The 24580-nt window shown below is 39.6% G+C and overlaps 1 protein-coding gene across 1 annotated transcript in view; it reads left to right on the plus strand.

Annotated features, from left to right (window-relative positions):
* Positions 1-24580, plus strand: part of LOC126092630 (oxysterol-binding protein-related protein 6-like) — a 262237-nt gene that overhangs the window by 91650 nt on the left and 146007 nt on the right. Inside the window, exon 7 of the mRNA XM_049908352.1 lies at positions 4503-4750. Within this exon, the coding sequence (XP_049764309.1) occupies positions 4503-4750 (248 nt within the window). The remainder of the gene's footprint in view (positions 1-4502; positions 4751-24580) is intronic.

The following is a 24580-nucleotide window of genomic DNA, read 5'->3' on the forward strand; positions in this document are numbered from 1 at the left end:
AGGTGTTGGTCACTGTTAAATACCCTCGCTATTTAGAATTTTGAGTGAAATGAACAGAAAATAAATGCTTAACAGTACTACTGGCCACAAGAAAGAATAGTAGACAAAGGTTCTCTGAAGTATGAAATATAATGACACGTGATTAGTGAACAAGAGAGAGAATACCTGTATTTACATTGTTATGGTTTTCTGAATTTCCTAGATTATACTGAAAATTCATCATTATCATTAGCCATTTGACATTCATGTTTAGACATAGGTCTTCTTTAGGCTTTCTTGTGCATTATTCTTTGAGCTATACACTTTAGTGAAACTCCTGTACATTTTCTGATGCCATCTACCCACCTTCCATTTGGTCATCGTCTTTGCTATATCCCAGCTGTTTGCATGCCACTGCAGCTATCGGGCGTACACCCACGACCGTCATTACCATAAGCATTGCCTGCCAGAGCCAGCACAAGCACCCACAGTCCAAATGGTGCCCAGTGCATGCACAGCTTGTAAGAAAATACTCTGGATAGTATCACCAAGTGTATTTGTTGTAAAAGAAACCTCCTGCAGCTGCCACAGAAACATGACTGGACTCACATCAGGCACCTGTCTCGCCACCAGCCTCACAGATATCCCCATAAGCAGTGCTGCAATTCTGGGTAGTACTTTCCCTCCATGAGTCTCATGTCCTCTGAGAGAAGTGCTGATGTTCTTTTGCTGGGCAAGCATTTAGGACCTAGATGTTAAGAAAGCTGCTCAGTTTGCTGAGCCGACCAAGGATCATCTCTCAGAAGAGTTCAAACAGCCAGCAGTTCCAGTGCCAAACCAGGACCCTGTTGGAGCTGATGTATCTCCTGGACACCAAAGCTTTCTGAGTCCTCCATGAACAGCCAGCAGTCCCCCACAACCAACACTCTGAAATCTTGGCCTCCATGGACTCCAATACCAGGACCAAGTATCAAACAGTCTTAGACTTTTTTGTGATTGAGCATTTTGAACAACCATCAAAACTGTGATCTGTCAGGACTTGGAAATTTATTCTGCCATACAATAAGAATGTTTATGACAAATTGCAATTAACACTGGTCACTGATCATCAGAGCCATAAGACAGCTGCTAGTTCCTGTTGCACACAGAAGTCTCGCTGTCTCTTTGTGTTATTGATTTAACTGCAACCATTGGTCCAATGTAATAGAGGACCTGATGGCCATAACCAGATCAGGTTAAATAAATAAATAAATAAATAATAAAGTCTTCATTATAATTGTCTACCTAGGTGTCAATTCCTTCCGTGTAATCCCATAGCAGGCCTCATCAGATAATGGGGATGAATATCAAAGTATTCACAGTCAATAGCAACAAGGATCAAAGGTTTAGAGTTGTCATTCCACCAGTCCCTGATCATGAGTTTTTCTCTTCTTTTACAGTGAACTTTCTCATAGCTCCCATGGTAGATGGAAGTTCAATTCTCCTTACAGTATGATTACAGTCAATACAGACATAACACCGCATGTTCTGTCTTTATTGCAATGCAGGCAGCAAATGCAAGAACAAAAACTGGCTAATTTGGCTGGTGTCACCACGTTTACTGGAGGTACCCAACTGCCTTCCCCTGCTCATCTCCAGCGTCAGTGGGCTCCAGACAGCACCATCACCACTTCCCATTTGGGACAAGGCAGCAGAACCTTGGGTCAGCTCCATTCCATATTTGTAACTGCATTTTATCACACATGCACGCTTAGGTGATAGCCATCAACAGGCTTTCTTCTTGGCTGTTTCAGGTGACTAAGTTCCTGGCCTACTTTGACAGTTGATGACAGTCTTGCCTAAGGTCACATTAAATGCCTCTTCTGGTCCTCCTGACAAATTTTTTGTTAATGCACTGACTCCGCAATGAGAGGCATCTTTTCCGATGTGTCAGGACTCCTTGTCAGTCCTTCCTACTTGCCAAATCCTTGGTGCACTGATGCTTCAGGACTCATTTCCAGTCCTTTGTTCTTGTCCAGGCCTGGGTGAAAATATCCACTGTACACTTCCATCACGTCTACCACACTGGTCCTGGACTCTGCTAGTCCTTACTCTTTCATCACAACTTTGGAGCTCAATGTGCTTCCGTTGTTGCAGGGCCGATATAAGCTCTCTGGACAAAACATACTTACAGAACTCCACTACAAGATACTCTCATACTACTATCTTCCTGCTGGGCACAACACAACCAAATAATTTTGTTTCAGGGTGCTCTCATACTACTGACCTGATCCACTTCAGTGTTCCTGTGACACCATTTCAGAAAATCAGACACTTTCCAGACAGACTCCCTCATAAACATTGTGTTTCACTTTATTTCTCTAACCGAAATTGCAAAATGCAGCAGGTTGTCAAATGGTCCACTGCCTGCAACTCTCCAGTTTGATCGTCTCTCCGGGTATCCTCGAGTGTATTGCTACAAGGGGCCCCATGGACTTCATTCAGAGTGGTTACCATTCCACATTAGGACTACCGACGAGGACCATCATCTTGACTTCCTCGGTCCCTGTCACTTAGAAATTGACGCACAAAAAATGGGTTCACTCCAGGCCGCGTCTCTGTTGTCAGTGACAATTGGTCTTTCTGCGTGACCTTTCTTTTTTTGTTTTTTATCTCCAGATGACTGCTTCTACTTGTGCCCAGGCCTTTCAGGTACACACATGCCACCCGCACTACCTCCTGGAAGGGTACATCATTCTCACATCCATGAATTGGGGCCCATGGATGTGGCCTCCGGACAATGACCCCAGCAGCACTGGATGCCTTCTCCATGCATTGTGATTGTGACACCATCATTCTCCGGAAGGGCGAAGGAGGATGAGTTGTCATGCTTCACCCAAAAGGCTTTGCCATCTCTTTCCTTGGGGGAGGGTTGCGATATTCCAGTTATTTACTGCCACTACAGTTACATGTCCCAGCACATGCACCAGCAATCCAAATTATGGTTGGAATGCACACTGAATACATTGAAGTGTTTCAGACCATATCAACAGGCCAATTTGTTTTCAAAGGATCCTCTTACAGCCGACACAGAAATGGGCAGCACTGGAGTTGGTACGAGAGGTGCCAGCCTTGCCACCCGCAGCATGACTATCACCATCAGCAGTGCTGCAATTGCAACCACTACTTTTCCCCCGGCAGTCACATGCCTTCCAGGTGATATGTGGAAATCTTTCTGCTGGGCAGGTATTTATGGCACTGCCCAGCTGCTACAAAAGCATCTCAGTTCACTGAGCCGACCAAACAACATCTCTCCAAACTGTCCGTACAGCCAGCAACTCCAGCACTGAACCAGGACTCAGTTGAAGCTGACTCACTTTCTGGACACTGACTTTAGAGACATTTACAACCAGGCAGGAGTATTCTGCGAGCAAAGCTTTGTGACCTTGGCCTCCACAGACAGAACGTAGTACCCATTGATGTTTCTTAGACTTTTTTTTTTTCGTGGTAATGAATTTTGGACAGCATTGAAACTGTGGCCTGTTGGGACATAGAAATGTACTCCGTCAGACTTGTAGCGAGAGTGTTGGCAGCAAACCCTGCTTAAGACTGGTCACTGATCATCAATGTTATGAGACAGCTACCAACTCCTATTGTATGCAGAATTCATGTTGTGTCTTTCTGTGACCTATTTAACTGCAGCCTTTGTGGTCAACAGGAAGTGCCTATGTTTATATTGTGGCTAATAAAGTGTTTATTAGTAATTATCTGCCTGGGAGCCTTTCTGTCTGTGTGAACCCATACCAGACCACACCAGCCTTCATCTTTTCTTATCCCTTAGAATACAATAGATGTCTACTTTTGCTCATTTACCATACATTTTCCTGGCCTCATGTCCTGACTGTCTTTATTTATTTTTCATTTTAGCTACAATCTCGCCTTCCACACAAGTCTGTTCCCTCCTCCACGCTTGCTTTAATCTCCTCCTCCCCCCCCCCCTCCAGCAGTCCACAAGATGCATTCTCTATTGCCTGCTGAGTAACCCTGTATGATTATTTTTTATGTTGAAAGTAATAAGATCTTTTATCTCAAATCGCTTGACGTGTTTTCAGTGCCAAATGCTTGGTCACACAGTTATGATTTGTAAATGCTCCTAATCATAAGCTATTAGGCTGCCACACAATACTCCACATGTTTTATGGAATTAATTAAATTCTCTCCCCCTCTCCCCTGTGTGTGTGTGTGTGTGTGTGTGTGTGTGTGTGTGTGTGTGTGTTTGGGGAAATTGGGGGGGGGGGGGGGGTATTCTGTCATGTGTCCAAGCTTATGCAATTACTGTCATAACCACAGCTGTTGTCACTCCCTGCCTCAGTGTATTTTTTACACAATTTTAAAAAATTTATTATTATAATTATCTGCTATTTGAGAAATCAGCCTTGTGTATGCTATATGCAACGGAAATTTTTCTGATCTGTTGAATTATCAAGTAAGTTACATTATTCTAAGCTTGCCAATATTTATGTAGCATTTAATTTATTCTTCAGAACTTCCAATGACACCACCAGACCTGACACCAAGCCGTGAAGGTTCTCTTCCGAGAGGAGTGAAGCCTTGTTCTCCCCCACCGAACATCTTAGGAGGTTTAGCCTCTGGCCGCCTTGCTGCATGGGTTATTGATTCCTTCTCATCACTAGATTCACTCAACAAAGAATTGGGACAAATTGGTCAGAACATAACTCAGTTGTGCCGCATCTTGGAACAAATAGAGGCAATTCCAACTACAGATGCTGAGGTAATTGCTGTATTTTGTAAAAGTAAGAATCATTGTTTTTGTGTTCGGTATTAATTTTAGTTACTGGATGAGGGTACAGGTACCAACACCTATCTGAGATATAACAAGAAAAATAATTTTTTAAATAACAATCTGGAGTGAGCCTCGTATAACATAGTAACAAATGCAAATGAGCAAAAGACATTTGGAAACTGAGACTCTATCATTCACTTCAAGAACAGTGAAAATACTGTACAGAAATAAAGTAGATTGAAATGTTGAGTTTCATGTAGCGCACACTCCACTGCAGAGTGGCAATTTCATTGCCAACCGGTGTGGCCGTGTGGTTCTAGGCGCTTCAGTCTGGAACTGCGTGACCGCTCTGGTCGCAGGTTCGAATCCTGCCTCGGGCATGGATGTGTGTGATGTCCTTAGGTTAGTCAGGTTTAAGTAGTTCTAAGTTCTCGGGGACTGATGACCACAGATGTTAAGTCCCATAGTGCTCAGAGCCATTTGAACCATTTTTGAAAATTTCATTCCGGAAACATCCTCCAGGCTGTTGCAAAGCCATGTCTCTGCTTTATTCTTTCTTCTAGGAGTGCTAGTTCTGCAAGGTTTGCAGGAGAGCTTTTGTGAAATTTGGAAGGTAGGAGATGAGGTACTGGTGGAATAAAGCTGTGAGGATGGATCACGAGTCATGCTTGGGTAGCTCATTTTGTAGAGCACTCGCCCGCAAAAGGCAAAGATCCCGAGTTCGAGTCTCGGTCTGGCACACAGTTTTAATCTGCCAGGAAGTTTCACATCTGCACACACTCTGCTGCAGAGTGAAAATTTCATTTTAGATAAAATTTAATTTGATTTTTTAAAAAATAACGTATATTTCATAGTGAAAGTTTCAGTTAACATGGTAAGTATTGAAAGAATTTTATGACCACTCACTTCATTCTTTTCTATGACTGTATGAGGTAAAATGGTATGTAGTGTTAGTGATCTTAGCTCTTGTTTCCAGACAGCCACACACTCCAAGAAATGAAGATATTGTAATCTAATTGCTTATCATTAATATCTTACAGGCAGTGTACTATATACTAGAGTGTGCTTAGTGGTAAATGATACTTTGAAAACCCAGCCAGGATAAACTCTTCCTAAAAACATTTTTTCTGCATCTGTGTGACATTATAATGTGCTACCAGATCTTTAGTACTGATATTCACAAGTACGAAAATCCTACACCAACTGGTAAAAATGACACTAGGATCATTAGCACTTAGCTGAGAGAATAGATTTGTAGGTTTTGTGACACAGAATTTACAAAGAAATTGGGGGCCCGATAGAAACATCTACATCTACAGCTACATCCATGTATGTACTTTGTAAACCACTGTGAATGTATGGCAGAGGATATTTCCCTCTGTACCAGTCACTAGGGCTTCTTCCTTATCCATTCAATTATGGAGCACAGGAAGAATGGCTGTTTAAACATCTCTGTGCACACTGTAATTAATCTAATCTTGTCCTCACAAACCCTATGGGAGTGATGTGTAGGAGAGTTGTAGTACATTCCTAGAGTTTTCATTTAAAGCTGGTTCTTAAAACTTTGTAAGTAGACTTTCTCGGGATAATTTGCATGTATCTTCAACTGTGTTCCATTTCAGTTTCTTCAGTATCTCTGTGATACTCTACCATGGGTCACACAAACCTGTGACAATTCATGCTACCCTTTTCTCTATACATTCAGTACCCCTCCGTATTTGGCATGGGTTGCACACATGTGGGCAATGTTCTAGTATGTGAGAGTTGGCCAATTCGAGCTGTGACTCATTCATACTGTAGTCAGAGGCTACTATATTATCTCATTTTGCAAAGTGCACAATTTTACATTTTTGAACATTTAGAAAAAGCTGCAGATCTTTGTACCACTTTGAAATCTTATCAAGATCTGACTGAATAATTGTGCAGATTTTGAGACAGTACATCATCATAGCTAACTGAATCATTTGCAAAAAGTCTGAGGTTAGTATTGATATTATCTACAAGGACATTAGCATACAACATGATCAGCAAAGGTCCCAACACACTTCCCTGGGGCAAACCTGAAGTTACTTCTACGAAATGAAATGAAATGAAATGATCGTATGGCATTTATTGGCCGGGATATCCCCTCCGGGGTTAGGCTGTCGTATTGCAAGTCTTTTTAGTTGACGCCACTTCAGCGACTTGGATGTCACTAATGAAGAAGAACACACAACACCCAGTCCCCTGCTGGGAATTGAACCCGGACCCCCTTGCGCAGTAAGTAGTAACACTGCTGCTCTATGGAGGCGGATGTTACTTCTACATCTGATGATGAATGTCCATCCCGGATAACATACTACATCCTCCTACTAAAAAACTTCAGTCCAGTCGCAAATTTTGCATGTTACGCCATACAATCATAGTTTTGGTAATACACATAAATGTGTTACTGAGTCAAATGCTTCTTGTAAATCAAGAAATACTGCACCTACTTCTCTGCCTTTATCTGTGACTTTCAGGCTGTCACGTGAGAAATGTGCAAGTTGGTTCCATGTGATTGATCTTTACAGAATCAATGCTGAATGTTGTGTTCTAAGATTCCCACTGACATAATATCTATATCAGTCATCTTTGCAGTGGTGCAAGAATTAAATTGGTGCAATACCCATCGATTTTCATTTGTGAATGGAGCTCAATTACCATTACTGCCAGAGATCTTTGCTTGGTAGAGGACTGAAACAGGTTGCAATCAGCCTCAAGAAGCCAGTTGAGGAGCACCTTGATGAAGTAGTAGCGGATTCAGCTCACAAAAACTGTCAACAGCCAGGAGAGTGGTGTGCTGACCCCATGCCCCTCCATACGGCATCCAGTAATGCTGATGGCAGAGGATGACATGGCAGTTGATGGGTACTGATGGGTCTGCCAGGGCTCATTGATGGATTTTTACATTAACAGAGTTCAGCATTTATCTTTTTGCGCTTAGGTGCCCTCAGTTTTAGCCCCTGTCTTATCTAAGAGTATCTGGACACACAACTATACTACCACTATACTATACTACCTGCACATATGACCAAAATTTCATTGGGTTTTGTGAGAGATCCTTGGATGATATTCTGTCATGGCATTCATTAGAGGCTTTATCTATGACCCTCTTGACAGCCAAATACGTTTCATTTGGCATCTTCCTATTTATAAGCCTATGCATTGTTTACACTTGTTATGCAATAGCTTCTATTTCTGTAGAAGTTTCTTTACAGTGACTGTATACCACAGAGGATCCCTCCCATCATGAACTTTTCCACTAGGTATACATCTATAAAGTGTAGGTTGTTGTTGTTGTTGTTGTTATTGTTGTTATTGTTGTTGTTGTTGTTGTAGTCTTCAGTCCTGAGACTGGTTTGATGCAGCTCTCCATGCTACTCTATCCTGTGCAAGCTTCTTCATCTCCCAGTACCTACTGCAGCCTACATCCTTCTGAATCTGCTTAGTGTATTCATCTCTTGGTCTCCTCCACACTGCCCTCCAGTACTAAATTGGTGATCCCTTGATGCCTCAGAACATGTCCTACCAACCGATCCCTTCTTCTAGTCAAGTTGTGCCACAAACTCCTCTTCTCCCCAATTCTATTCAATACCTTCTCATTAGTTATGTGATCTACCCATCTAATCTTCAGCATTCTTCTGTAGCACCATATTTCGAAATCATCTATTCTCTTCTTGTCTAAACTATTTATTGTCCATGTTTCACTTCCATACATGGCTACACCCCATAAAAATACTTTCAGAAACGACTTCCTGACACTTAAATCAATACTCGATGTTAACAAATTTCTCTTCTTCAGAAACGCTTTCCTTGCCATTGCTAGTCTACATTTTATATCCTCTCTACTTCGACCATCATCAGTTATTTTGCTCCCCAAATAGCAAAACTCATTTACTACTTTAAGTGTCTCATTTCCTAGTGTAATTTCCTTAGCATCACCCGACTTAATTCAACTACAATCCATTATCCTTGTTTTGCTTTTGTTGATGTTCATCTTATACCCTCCTTTCAAGACACTGTCCATTCTGTTCAACTGCTGTTCCAAGTCCTTTGCTGTCTCTGCCAGAATTACAATGTCATCGGCGAACCTCAAAGTTTTTATTTCTTCTCCATAGATTTTAATACCTACTCCGAACTTTTCTTTTGTTTCCTTTACTGCTTGCTCAATATACAGATTGAATAGCATCGGGGAGAGGCTACAACCCTGTCTTACTCCCTTGCCAACCACTGCTTCCCTTTCATGTCCCTCGACTCTTATAACTGCCATCTGCTTTCTGTAGAAATTGTAAATAGCCTTTCGCTCCCTGTATTTTACCCCTGCCACTTTCAGAATTTGAAAGAGAGTATTCCAGTCAACATTGTCAAAAGCTTTCTCTAAGTCTACAAATGCTAGAAATGTAGGTTTGCCTTTCCTTAATCTTTCTTCTAAGATAAGTCGTAGGGTCAGTATTGCCTCACGTGTTCCAACATTTCTACGGAATGCAAACTGATCTTCCCCGAGGTCGGCTTCTACCAGTTTTTCCATTTGTCTGTAAAGAATTAGTGTTAGTATTTTGCAGCTGTGACTTATAGAACTGATAGTTCGGTAATTTTGATATCTGTCAACACCTGCTTTCTTTGGGACTGGAATTATTATATTCTTCTTGAAGTCTGAGGGGAATTTTGCCTGTCTCATACATCTTGCTCACCAGATGGTAGAGTTTTGTCAGGACTGGCTCTCCCAAGGTATACATCTATAAAGTGCATGGCAGCTATACTTCTAAACTTGAGCCATTGTTCTTCTACATGCTTCTCTTCATAGCTAGTTCCTTGCTGAGATAAAACACTACTGCCTCTTTATCTAGTTTGCCGAAAATATAAATCTTTCTACTTATTTTAGTTGCCCTTTGTACATTGGTAATCATTCTTAATACAACTGTTTTTTAATGGTCATTAACAACAGTTTCTATGTGGATATCTGCAAAGAGGTCAGGTCTATGCTGTTACATGTAATTTATTAATATTGGCCTCCAGACAATCTGTTCTAGGCAGTTCCCAAGAACACATTTGGTAATGCTTTGCAGGATAACTTGTCACACCCACCACTTACAAAATGGTAGTTTCCCAAATTGATTGTTGGGTAATGAAAGTCTCATACAGCAATGATGATATGATTGTGGAACTTGCATACCGTATTTACTCGAATCTAAGCCGCACTTTTTTTCCGGTTTTTGTAATCCAAAAAACCGCCTGCGGCTTAGAATCGAGTGCAAAGCAAGCGGAAGTTCTGAAAAATGTTGGTAGGTGCCGCCACAACTAACTTCTGCCGTCGAATATATGTAGCGCTACACAGGCATGCTCTGTAAGCACAAAGATAAATACTGGCGCCAAAACCTCTGCGTCAGTAAATAAATTTAAAAAAAAAAGGTGGAAGACGAGCTTTTTTTTCTCCGCCCCGAGTTTAGACCACTGCATTTTCATACATTATCCAACGAAGTAACTACAAATTCCGTATTGTTCATCTTCGAATGTAGCAGAATTTCAATGTACTACGAAAATCCGACTGGCAAGACTGGGATGTTTTTCAATATGGCCAACACTACGTTCTGAATTTTTTCCTAACTGTGAGAAGAGATGGTTGCTAATAGTAACCTGATGAAATGTGAATCACAAGCAGTATTCTCTTCATCATTCACCATAAGAATAATACGAATATAAACATTTTGCCATGCATTCTTCCGTGTTTGTTGCTATCTCATTTAAATCCTGTCTGCCTAATAAACTACGAAACTAGAGTGAGACAACAGCAAACGCGGAAGAATATACTTATCGTGTCATGTTGATATTCGTATTATTCTTATGCCTAATAGTGATACAGTCAGAAATGAAGCACGGCAACTGACTAGATTTTTAAATCTAAGATGACTCTAATTTCTGTGCAGAATTTGATGTACTAAAGAAGCGGCCGCAAAGATTTTCAAACGGAGAAAAATTTTCGCCTAACTCTCGTTCAGAACATGTTCTATCATACGCAGCGTATTATTTGGTTCTTGTTGATCATTCTCAAAGAAAGCAGCAGTGTAAGTAACAACAAATAGCAGTCTCTTGACATTGCTTCGCTAATGAGACGATTCGCCTCTTTTTAGTTGTAAGCGGCGCTAGTGCGCACAAAAGCAAGCCATACCGCGAGCGGCGACAGGCCATAAACACGCACTATCAGAATGCGACAAACAATGCTTGACACAGTACAGTGATGCATTTCCAACTTAGAGTGACGTAAACACCTACAACAGAGGAAACGGCACTTATCAGATCAAAGCAAAATAAGCAATCGATTCAAACCAGACGAAGCACGTGAAAAAGGAAGGGTACCCGTATAAATACAGACGGAGCGCCTGACGCATAGCAATGGCTACCTGGTAAAGCTTCACTGCTAAGCTTACGACTCGAACCAAACTACTGTAGCTATATCGTCATTCATTCGACCTAAATTGTGTCTCATATTACAATGGACCAACTTTGTTTCGATTTGGAGGTGCGGCCTAAAACTTTTCTCTCCCATTGAATTTAGAGTCTCAAATTTCAGGTGCGGCTTAGATTCGGGAAATCTTTTTTCCTTTATTTCGAGTCTCATTTTTCAGGTGAGGCTTAGATTCGAGTGCGGCTTAGATTCGAGTAAATACGGTACTAGTGAACGTATATTTTCTTGAGAGTATTTGGTTGCAGAAGCCACAGCCTAGCTTGACACAAACCTTTGAAGTCTCTGATCCAATCCTTCCACTCAAATCAATCAATCAGTTCTGGGAAAAATGCTGCAAACAGTGAGCTTGTTGCTACCACATCAGTCTCTTCAAATTGTTGATTGAGGCCACCAGCCATACATACTGAGTGCACCTGGTGTTCTTTCCCACTCCTTGCTCCCTTTTCCATAAGGAATACCTTTATTTACCATACGTTTGAGCTGCTGATGTGCAATAGATCCCTAATTCTTTGCATTTGCTTGCTCTTGATGCGGCACACAAACTGTTTTCCAACAAGCGAAATGTGTCTTATTGACTCAGTTTAGGTTTCAATGAAAAATAGCACATCAAACTTAATGGCTGGGGGATCAGTAAAACACTCATCTTATTTGCTTTATAAACATTTTTAGTTGCTGTTGGAATCCTTGAGATAGTTACTGGGCATTCAGACCATAATTTACAAGTCATCCTAAGTAATGTGTGTAAAACTTCTCACTTTGTAAATGTAGTAATGTAATATGGCTGTTAAACACTTTGCACTGTAAACTACACTCTTGATTTGATTCACTACCCATTCGTTAGTAGTGTAATCTACCTATTGAATCCTCAGCAGCCTTCTGTAGGACCATATTTCTAATGCTTCTACTTTCTTCTTGTCAGAAGTGTGTATGATCCACATTTTGCTTTTGTAAAAGAGTACATTCCAGAATACTTTCAGAAAAAATTTCTCAACATTGAAATTTATAAATGATGATAACAGTATTCACATTTTTCAGAAACTCTGTTCTTGCAATTCTGGTCTGTGTTTCATATTGACTCTTCTTCAGCCACTATCAGTTCTTGGTTGCCCTACTAGCAAAACTCAAAAACTACTTTTAGAATCTTATTTCTTAATCTAATTTGTTCAACATTACCAGATTTAATTTGTCTACATTTCATTACCCTTGTTTTACTTTTGTTGATGTTCAACTCATGATCTCTTTTCCAGACATTATTCATTTCATTCAATTGATCTTCGAATCCTTTGCTCACAAGGCCATTGGCAAACCCACAGGTGTTTATATGTTTTCCCTGTGTTTTAATTCCCTTTCAAAATTTCTACTTGGTTTCCTTCATAGCTTGCTCAGTGTACAGGTTGAACAATATTGGAGATAGGCTAAAACTTGGTCTTTTATAATGGGAGTATTGTTTCAGTATAAATTGTAGATAATCTTTTGCTCCCTGAATTTTACACCTTTTAGCCTCAGAAGTCAAAAAAGAGTTTATTCCAGCGAAGATTGTCAAAAGTTTTCTTTAAATCTGCAAATGCTTTTAATATAGGTTTAGCTACCTTCAACTGATCTTCTAAAGTAACTTGTAGGGTCAGTATCATCTTGCATGTTCCTCCATACTCCAGGAATCCAAACTAATCATACCTGAGGTAAATTTCTATCAATTTTTCCATTCTTATCAATACCGGTTATAAATGAATAAACTACAGTTATTGAATTTATGACCAGTGTAAACGAACTTCTAGACAACATTCAGACCTCCACAACATATTTCAAACTGATACATTTCAGTTTAATAAAATAGACATTGATTAGAGCTGCAAAGTTAAAAGCATGTGTACACAATGGTTCAGTTAATTCAGCAGTATTAGCATGTAAGATACCATACTACTAGAAATAACGTAACCCGTTTTGGGTCTTGAACTAGTATCTTTTTGCTCCACTGAGCTGTGATGCCTTTTGCAAATAATCTTCACTAACTCTACAAAGTGTGCCATTTTTGTAAGTTTCTTATTAATTCCCTGCATAATAAGGGTATGGAAATAATAAAGAATGCTACAGCATTGCTAGACAGTTAGTCATAAAACTGTTTCGTTATTTACATTATTCATTGATGTTTTGCACATGGCACTTGGAGGCTTCTTTTAAAATTCTTAGGTGTAAAGTAAACTTCGCCCTTAATTTTTATTTCATTGCTAACTGCATATTTTTTATGTTTTCACTTTCTGATGTGTCCTTTGTTCTTCCATTTATGAAAGCTATAAACTCGTGTTCAAATGTAAATGAGTGTGCCCTGACATAAAATGAGCATATAATTTGCTGATTACTTTTAACTACCACATTAGCAGCATATCTTCCAAATATTGCCAATACACATATATTAACTCTTAAACATTCATTACTCATCCACCTTCCAAAGACATTTATGTGACTCTTGGTGGGTGGTATTGCTGTGAACTGAGATATGGCATAAGTATAAAATGAAGAAAGACTACTGCTTATGTTGCTTGATGCAAACAGTGATGAAGTATTGTGTGTGAACAGGAAAATGTTCCTATATTTTCTTGACTACACTACATGTATTCAATCATTCAGTCAGTCACAGTAGTTAAATATTTAAGTGATAGCTTCTGTGATGACTTAACATGAAATGGTCACATAAACTTTGATGACAGAAAAGCAAATGCTAAGCTAAGAAGGATTGTTGGAAAAATTCCTGGAAAATATAATTTATAACTGAATTAAGCAAATTACCAAACATTTATATAGCTAGTGTTGGAATGTTGTTCCTATCTTTACCAAACATGACCAACAGAAGAAATAGAGGAGGTGGTTCATAAAAGAGCTATGAGATGTGTTTAATCATAGAAAACTTATCACAGATGCACTAAAGTCGAATGGTTAGTGTTATCAAAACCACAGCACACCACTCTCTTCCCGTTACCCACCAGGCCTCAACATCCGCTGATTTCAAGTTGCCGCCGCTCATACCTCACCTGTCATTCAACAACATCTTTGCCTCTGTACTTCCGCCTCGACTGACATCTCTGCCCAAACTCTTTGCCTTCACAAATGTCTGCTTGTATGTGTGTGTGTGTGTGTGTGTGTGTGTGTGTGTGTGTGTGTGTGTGTGTGTGTGTGTGTGTGTGCGCGCGCGCGCGCGCGTCCTTTTTTCCCCCTAAGGTAAGTCTTTGTGCTTCCGGGATTGGAATGACTCCTTACCCTCTCCCTTAAAACTCACATCTTTTCGTCTTTCCCTCTCCTTCCCTCTTTCCTGATGAAGCAACCGTGGGTTGCGAAAGCTTGAATTTTGTGTATGGGTTTGTGTTTATTTGTGTGTCTATCAACATACCAATGCTTTAGTTTAGCGTAGCTACTGTGAATATCCTGAGTTCCTTAAATAAATGTCTGCAAGATGATCTTGGGTGGGCTCCAGCTATTATTCTGATTACACACTTTTGTGCAATGAATACTTTCTCTCTTAGTGATGAATTCCCCCAAAATATGCTGCCATATCAAAGCAGTGAATGAAAATAGGTATAGTAGGCTAATTTACTGATATGTTTATCACCAAAATTTGCAATAACCCTAATAGCATAAGTAGCTGAACCTAACCGTTTCAGCAGATCATCAATGTGTTTCTTCCAATTCAATTTCTCATCAGTGCACACACCCAGAAATTTTGAGTATTCAGCCTTAGCAACAGACTTCCGTTCATAGTCTATATTTATCAATGGTGTTATGCCATTTACAGTACAGAATTGTATAAACTGTGTTTTCTCAAAATTTAGTGAGAGTCCGTTTGCAGAGAACCATTTAATAATTTTCTGAAAGACATTATTTGCAATTTTGTCAGCTCATTCTTGCTTCTTGGGTGTGATTACTATACATGTATCATCAGCAAAAAGAACTAGCTTTGCATTGTCATGAATATAGAGTGGCAAGTCATTAATATATATTAAGAACAATAAGGGACCCAAGACTGAACACTGTGGGACACCATTCTTGAGACTTCCCCAGTTAGAGGACTCTGTTAGTTTTTGCAGACTATCTGTACTGTCAATTTCAACCTTCTGCATTCTTTCAGTTAAGTATGAATTAAACCATTTGTGCACTGCCCCACTCATACCACAACACTTCAGCTTGTCTAGAAGAATTTCATGATTCACACAATCAAAAGCGTTTAGGAGGTCACAAATTATCCCAACGGGTGATGTTCAGTTATTCAATGCATTTAATATTTGATCAGTGTAAGCATGCATAGCATTTTTGTTGTAAAGCCTTTCTGAAAACCAAATTGACATTTTGTTAGTACTTCATTTTTACAAATATGTGATGCTACTCTTGAATATATTACTTTTTCAAGAATTTTGAATAAAGCTGTGCTGGTGCTAAAATTAGATCGCCACCGCAGCCCCCTGGAGATTAGATTAGATTAGATTAATACTTGTTCCATAGATGAATACGACACTTTGTAATGATGTGGAACATGTCAGGTTAATAAAAGATGTCTGTACAAGATATTACATTACACAAAATATTGCATGACACTAATGTTTAAGTTGTGTGTTTTTTTCCCCTTAATTTATATCTAAAAATTCAGCCAATGATTAAAGGAGTTGTCATCTAGAAATTCTTTTAATATATTTTTAAATGTTAGTTGGCTATCTGTCAGGCTTTTGATGCTGTTTGGTAGGTGACCAAAGACTTTTGTGGCAGCATAATTTACCCCTCTCTGTTCCAAAGTCAGATTTAACCCTGCATAGTGGAGATCATCCTTTCTCCTGGTGTTATAGCTATGCACACTGCTGTTACTTTTGAACTGGGTTGGATTATTAACAACAAATTTCATAAGTGAATATATATACTGTGAGGATCCCTAGATCCTTAAATAGATGTCTGCAGGATGACCGTGGGTGGGCTCCAGCAATTATTCTGATTACACGTTTTTGAGCAATGAATACTTTTCTACTCAACGATGAATTACCCCAGAATATGATGCCATATGAAAGCAGTGAATGAAAGTAGGCATAGTAAGCTAATTTACTGAGATTCTTATCACCAAAATTTGCAATAACCCTAATAGCATACGTAGCTGAACTCAGATGTTTCAGCAGACCATCAATGTGTTACTTCCAGTTTAACCTCTCATCAATGGACACACCTCTATCTTAGCTACAGACTTCTGTTCAAAGTCTATATTTATTACTGGAGTTGTGCCATTTACTGTACGGAACTGTACATACTGTGTTTTATCAAAATTTAAAGAGAGTCCGTTTGCTGAGAACCACTTAATAATTTTGTGAAAAACATCATTTACAGTTACATCACTTAGTTCTTGATTTTTGGATGTTATTACTATACTTGTATCATCAGCAAAAAGAACTAACTTTGCATCTTCATCAATGTGGAATGGTAAGTCATTAATGTATATCAAGAACAGCAAAGGACCTAAGACCGAACCCTGTGGGACCCCGTACTTGATAGCCCCCCAGTTTGAGGAATCAGCTGTTGTTTTAACATTACATGAATCACTTATTTCATCTTTCTGCATTCTTCCAGTTAAGTATGAATTAAACCATTTGTGCACTGCCCCCCCCCCCCCCAAACCATAATGATTTAGCTTATCTAAAAGAATTCTATGATTTACATGATCAAAGGCCTTTGAGAGATCACAAAAAATACCAATGGGTGATGTCCGGTTATTCAGAGCATTTAATATTTGATCAATAAAAGCGTATATAGCATTTTCTGTTGAAAAGCCTTTCTGAAACCCAAACTGACATTTTGTTAGTACTTTATTTTTACAAATATGGGAGGCTACTCTTGAATACATTACTTTCTCAAAAAATTTTGATAGAGCTGTCAGAAGAGAGATTGGGCGGTAGTTGTTGACATCCAATGTATCCCCCTTTTTATGCAATGGTTTTACAATGGCATATTTCAGTCTATCGGGGAAAACTGGGTATGGGGTGGGAGGCAACTTTTAAAATTTCAAATGGGAACCTCCATTTTTATTACAGAATCTGATTCTACATAAAAAACTACGTACATTTTGTCTTAAACATTTGTTTTGATTCTTGGTAATTGGCGCTGTAATTCAAGAAAATCCATGTTCTCATTTTTGCGTGGAAAATGGTTACAGATAAATTAAAAAAAAACTTATTTACTTTGTAAATTTTGATTCGCTAAAACTAAAACTCTCCCCATAGGTTGAGGTTTGAGAGAGAGGAATTAAGAGTTTTACAAATGTTGACCCAAATATTAATTTTTTCTGCAGATTCAGATAAGATTTGTGTGTTTTGTGGTCATGAGGCCACACAACATTTAATTATCAAACAAATCATCTGACTAGTTAACTAACTAACCAAACATCCTACTTACTAACGAATAAACTCATTAACCCACAGAGTAAACAAAGTAAAAGACTAACTGAGGAAAAGACTAACCCACTCGCTAACTAAAGATGAACATGTCCCCGTTTAAGATTTGGTGATCCAGAAAAGGAAAGATTAGTTTAGTTTTATTGTTCATTATTTGCAAATACTTGCAAGTAAATGAATTGCGGGGTGCTTGTTTCCAGTGAGTCCCCTCACCTCTCACTTTCGGCCTGCTTGTTGTCCATAAATCCCTTGAATCTCGCCGGCCGGGGTGGCCGAGTGGTTCTAGGTGCTATAATCTGGTACCGCGCGACCGCTACGGTCACAGGTTCGAATCCTGCCTTGGGCGTGGGTGTGTGTGATGTCCTTAGGCTGGTTAGATTTAAGTAGTTCTAAGTTCTAGGGCACTGATGACCTCAGAAGTTAAGTCCCATAGTGCTCAGAGCCATTTGAACCTTGAATCTCACCATTTTACGAAATCAAATGTTCAAAGTGATGACCTCCAACTTCGATGCGTTTATTGAGTCATGCTGTAAATCCCTGCACACATCTTGATAACATGTCTGGTGTAATTGCAGCGCAAGCGTCTCTTATTCTTTGCATCATGTTTTCATGAGTGGTAGGCATTTCCTGATAAACATTATCTTTTAGATAACCCCATAAGAAAAAAATCTGGCGAGGTAAGGTCAGGTGATGTGGCTGGCCAATTCACAGGACCTGCCCTGCCGATCCAGTGACCATGCTAAAGTCAATCTAGTACATCGCGCGCTACTAATGAATAATACACTGGACAACCATCATGTTGAAACCACGTATTGTCGAAGTTCGATGCTCAGGTCTTCAACTAGATCTGGAAGTTCATATTCAAGTAGGTTTCGATATTTGTTGCCATTCAGATAACTGTCGATAAAATATGGACCGATCAGTTTACCGCCAATTATACCACACCAAACATTAACTGACCAAGGTTGCTGATGGTTGATTTCTTGAATCCAGTGTGGGTTCTGTTCACTCCAGTAATGCATGTTATGGTGATTAACTTCGCCGTGGTTTGTGAATGTTGCCTCATCAGAGAAAAATACTCTGGCAAAAAAGTTTTGGTTTGTTTGCATCCGCTGAGCTGCCCAGTGACAAAACATTAGACGGTTTTGGAAGTCATCGCCATGTAGTTCCTGATGCATGGATACATGGTATGGATGAAATTTGTGGAACTCCAGTATTTTCCAAACACTCATGTGTGAAGTTCCTGATTGGCTTGTTGTTTCTCTTGTGCTTGCATGTGGATTATGAGCCACAGAAGCTAGAACTGCCACTTGATTGTTTCCTCCACCAACAGTAGCTGCATGGGTTCTTTTTTTCTGGTTCACACTACCTTCTGCAGTAAATTATTTAATAACTCGAACAAAAGAGGACCGTGCTAGTACTTGGCCAGGAAAATGCTGTGCATAAAGCGCGACTGCATCATCAAAATTTCTTCCTCTTTCTCCATAAATCCACATCATATCAATTTTTACTTCCACATAATGACATATGCCACCTATTAATCTCAAGAGAAGAAAGATAAGGGGTGTCGAGAAAGGTAGGGTTAGAATTCCTATGTGCGAGCAGCGGCCCATGTGGTGTAATTCTGCCCAGCAATACTGACTCTGCATCAAATGCGACTGCTAGCGAGCAAAAGCCGCGAATGCAGTCACACAAGGTCATCAAACCTAAATCACCCAAAAGACAATCATTATAAACTATGTGTTGCTGTCTGAATGCTTAGACAGGTAAAAGATACAGTCCATTTATTACATTAATACTTATAAATTCTAAAGCCCAGTCTTATAATGAGAAAGGACGAATTACTCATACCTGCACTACCTATCGGCGGCACTCCGAAACATTACGCCACTCATCAGAAAGAGCTGGATAAGAGTATCGATTATCGATCAGGGCTAAGTGGGATATCGATTATCATACATAATTCTAAAAATGTAAATGATGTAACAGCCGCGATATTCCAAAATAAAATGAAGGTGTGAACAATGTGAGTTAAGTCAATAAATTTATGAATGTCATTTTATACGTTTTTCCACCCAAAACTAAACGACTCAAATTAAGCAAGAACCCCAGATGTGAGACTTCTCGACAAACAAGAGTGATTACTCCGAATCTGATAAAAAATTAGGTTCATGAGTCAGTTAGCTTTTTAGTTAATGAGTTCACTCTTTAGTAAGTAGGATGTTTGGTTAGTTAACTAGTCAGATGATTTGTTTGATAATTATAAGTTGCGTGGCCTCATGACCACGAAACAAACAAAACTTACCCAAATCTATGGAAAAAGTTAATATTTGGGTGAACATTTGTAAAACTCTAGTTTTAGCAAATCAAAATTTATGAAGTAAATAAGAATTTTTTATTTATCGGTAACCATTTTCCACGCAAAAATGAGAACAAGGATTTTCTTGAATTACAGTGCCAACTACCAAGAATCAAAACAAATGTTTAAGACAACATGTATGTAATTTTTATGTAGAATCAGATTCTGCAATAAAAAATGGGGGTTCCCATTTGAAATTTTAAAGTTGCCTGCCATCCCACCTCCAGAGGGCTGGGGTGGCAGGCTAATTTTAGCACCAGCATATGTCCCCTCGAAAATAATCAACTTTTGATTCTACATATTTTTTCGTGTGAAGCTTATTTTTCGAGTATTCTGGTTTGTCAACTTAAAATTTACACCCTGTATGTGGCAACTCCTCCTTTCTCCATCATCTCACTACATACATGTGCTGAAAGCTTATATCCACCTACATTTACCATTTCATACCTGTGACAATATGATGTTCAGAGAGACATAGTACATCTATGCCACTGTCAATTTCTAAATCTTCTAAACAAACAAGAAGCTCATCTACTTCGTTGTTTAATCCCCTGATATTCTGATGCAATATATAAACATTATTTTTCACTGTGCTTTTATGTGAATCTTGTGACATACTAACTTTTTTTTTTCACTCCACTGTTATGAGAATCTTGTGATATTTTCACATCTCCAGTACCTGCCTGTCTCAACTGCTCATTAAGCTTAATTTCAATCAATGTAGGGTGATAGGACACTGATCTTAGCCTAAAAAAGTACTGCCATGAGTTTCAGTGCTCCCCCTTAAAGATTTTGCTATAAACCCAGCCAGTTTACCCTTCCCTTCCCTATTGAGATGCAGGCCATGTCTTGTGAAGTCCCACCTACCAATACCATCAACAGGAAGCAAACCTACACCTGACAAAGTAGCCGCCCGAAGCAGCTGATCTAGCTCCATATTGACCCTTCTGACATAACTGTTCAATTGGGGCTGGTCATACCGCATGAAAGCAGGAATCAAGCCAACATTTGTATGGTTCATTGCAGATGCTATTTTTACCTGGTCACACTCAGTATTGTAGCCCTGTCCCTATCAGTACTGTTTCATGCTTCACCCACTACCACAACATGATCCTGCTTCGTAAACCCCTTGCACAATGATCCTACATCCTCTGTCACTTGGCTAAGAAATGCACTGGGCTTGAAAATACTTGTCACCCAATTTTTTCTGCAAGATCTGGCCCACACCCCTCAAAAGTATCTCTCAGTGCAAAATGCAGTGATCAGCTTCTTTCTTGTCAATCCATCAAATCTCATTCACCTCCCTTTCTTTGCAGGTACTGCTTCTGTTGTCATTAATACCAAATGTTCCTAGTGTAAACCAACAGAATGGACTGCTTCTTCAGTTGTTTTTAGGATGTCTGCCCTAGTGATAGAGCAGATAAGTGTCCATGCTTTGGACATAAATCACTAATTGCGCAGTATCTGAAGTGTCCGCGGACTCAAGTGTGCTGCAAAATGCAATGAAGTCCTGCACTTCACTTATTAATTACCAGTTAACGTCACCAGCCATGTCACTCATGTGGTGATGCAAGTCTGCCGAGAAAGGCTGAGTACTTAAAATATTTTTACGTTCAGTGTGCACAAAAGACCTGCAATGTCATTAATGCACTCTTTTATGAACTCAGTATCAGCAAATTGTTTTCCAGCTCTTGCTATGTTAAATGCTATCTTATGACTTCCATTTACTGCTGGACTGTCATTGCTGTTGTTCTGAAAACAGTGCTGCATAAAATATTACATCACTTAAATGAGACATGCTGAAAGAAAATTGTAGATCTCTCATGACAGAAGCAACTTACATCAGATTTATCAAGGGTCACCTGACCTCTGTTTTTAAGCTGAGTTAATTTCCCCATCCATTCAGAATCCAAAAATAAGCTTCATTCATCCTTGTGAAAAATATTAAAGCGATGTTCTATAACAAACGTGCTAACCAGTGGGTATACAACCACATATTAAAAATTTTAAATTTTCATTATTTTGAACAGAGGAAAACTTGATATTCCCATACCTTTTTAAGTGATGTCAAATTTCCATTTCTCTGTTTCTTTGATTAGCACAGTATTTTCTGTTGCTTGTGATACACTGATGGGAAGAAAAATTGCGACACCAAAAATTAATTAATGTAGAGTAATGAAATTTTGGGAATACATTTTTCTAGGTAACATATTTAAGCGATTAACATTGAAAGTTCACAGATTAATGTAAATGTGAGATATGCTATTGCAAATGTAAACTGCTCGTGCATTAACAGCCAATGTAACCTCCAGAATGATGAAAAGCATGCAAACTTGCAGGCGTTATGTCATACCGGTGCCAGATGTCAGTTTGTCGCACATTGTCAGTCAATACAGGGACTGTTAGTGTGTTTGTGGGTGATGCTGGAGTTTTCATCTGATGCTGCCCTACATGTGCTTGTTTGGAGACAGATCTGTCGATCAAGCAGGCCAAGGCAATGTCGACAAACTGTAGAACATGTTGTATAGTAGTATATGGGTGAGTATTTATCCTGTTGGAAAAGACCCCCTGTAATGCTGTTCATGAATGGCAGCACAACAGGTTGAATCACCAGCTTAATGTACGAATTTGCAGTTGGGGCACATGGGATAACCACGAGAGTGCTCCAGCTATCATACGAATTTGTACCCCAGATTATAACTCAAGGAGTAGGTCCACTGTGTCTAGCATGCAGAGAGGTCAGTTGCAGGCACACTCTTGGCCTCCTGCTAACCAACATGGCCATCACTGGCACCACGGTAGAACCACCTTTCATCAGAAAACACAACAGACCCAAACACAACACAACACCCTGCTCCCCAATAAGCTCTTGCTTGACACAACATAAGTCGTAAATGGCAGTTGTTTGGGGTTATTGTAATGCACACTACAGGGCATCTGGCTCGTAAACCAATAAAGTAACCAATTTGTAACAGTTTGTTGTGCAACTGTGGTGCCAGCCGCTGCTCAAATTGCCGCTGCAGCTGCAGTACGATGCACCAGAGCCACACACCGAACAAGATGGCATTGCCACATGGCCATCTGGAGCCTAGTTTTCTTGCTACCACACAATCCCATGACCACCACTGTTGGCAAGTATGTACAGTGCCTACATTCATGCCAAGTCTTTCTGCAATGCTGCAGAAGGAACATCCAGCTTCTCATAGCCCTATTACATGACCTTGTTCAAACTCAGTGAGGTGTTGATAATGACATCTTTGTTGCCTTAAAGGCTTTCTTGAATAACATCAACTTGCACATCTAATTTCAAAGGTAACTAATACTCATGACCATTACAGTGTCTATTTAAAGCAACCCTGAGTTACATCCTCATAGTGGCACTACTGGTGCCACTCTTGTGTGACTGGTGCAAAAATTTTGGTGTTGCAATTTGGCTTTCCGTCAGTGTATAGCCAACCATATCTAGTAATCGCTTCTCATCAACTTGGCAGCTAAGGCTGGTATTACACTGTCGCAACCTGAGCGCTGTTAACATGCCTCAGGGCCCGCTCCAGTCTACAATTGAATATAAGCAGTGCTCATGTACAATGCTGTGCGCTCATGAACCGCATGCAGTGTTTGCTGGCCCCTGCCATAGAGGGTAGGAATCACAGTTAGCTCTTTGTTCTTATGTGATGCTGAATGGTTGTCTTGTGATTATTTTTGTGCAATAACTTTCTGTGATTTTAAGTGTGTATTAAACCATCAACAGTGCTTGAAAAGTCTGTATTGTGCATTTCTGTACTATGTTTAACAGTACATCGATGGGAATGGTTTACAGGATCTAAATGAAATGGGACACTGTTGAAAGTTTGACCATACATGGAATTTGGCAACTGCATTTACAGAAGAAAACATTGACTGCCTGAACCATCTAATGATGTGTGACCTGTGAAAGTTGGAAACTAAATGGTTAGAGAGTTTCTTTCACCAATATTTTCAGAGCTCTTCACAGACATGAGTGAAAATCTGTTCTAAGTGTGTGACCTACTTCACTAAAGCACAAGAGAAGGGAAACACTGAATTGTATCAAGAAATGCTACAGCATATTGTCAAAAGGCCTCTTGCCAGTCATGAGAAGATATAACTAGTGGTTAGAAATGGGTGTATTAGTATGAGCTTAGAATGAAATAGCAAGTCCAAGTCTTTCAAGGCATGATCCTACTTTGAGTGAATCATGCCAGAATCATTCAAGATACAAAATGCCCAAATTCTTCCCTGCCAGGCAGCTTGTTGCACTGATACCTCAGGAAAATTCGAGAAAAGTTACAGCAGGTTGGTCTGGAACTGTTTATTTGCATGAGGGTTTCCAGATATTGTGACACAGAAGTTTAGACACAGGGCATCTTAGCTTATCACTGGTTCGTAACAGTATCTGTGGTCATGTCGTCATACAGGCAGTGGAATTGGGCCTCACTTTGCCTAGATGATTTCTTTTCTATTCTTAAAAATCAAGGGACCCATGAACAAAAGGTTCAAAATGATAGTCACAATGAATGATGTCAAATAACTAAGACCTGATA

The sequence above is a fragment of the Schistocerca cancellata genome, chromosome 7 (genome assembly GCF_023864275.1).
Source record: "Schistocerca cancellata isolate TAMUIC-IGC-003103 chromosome 7, iqSchCanc2.1, whole genome shotgun sequence".
Lineage (NCBI taxonomy): Eukaryota > Metazoa > Arthropoda > Insecta > Orthoptera > Acrididae > Schistocerca > Schistocerca cancellata.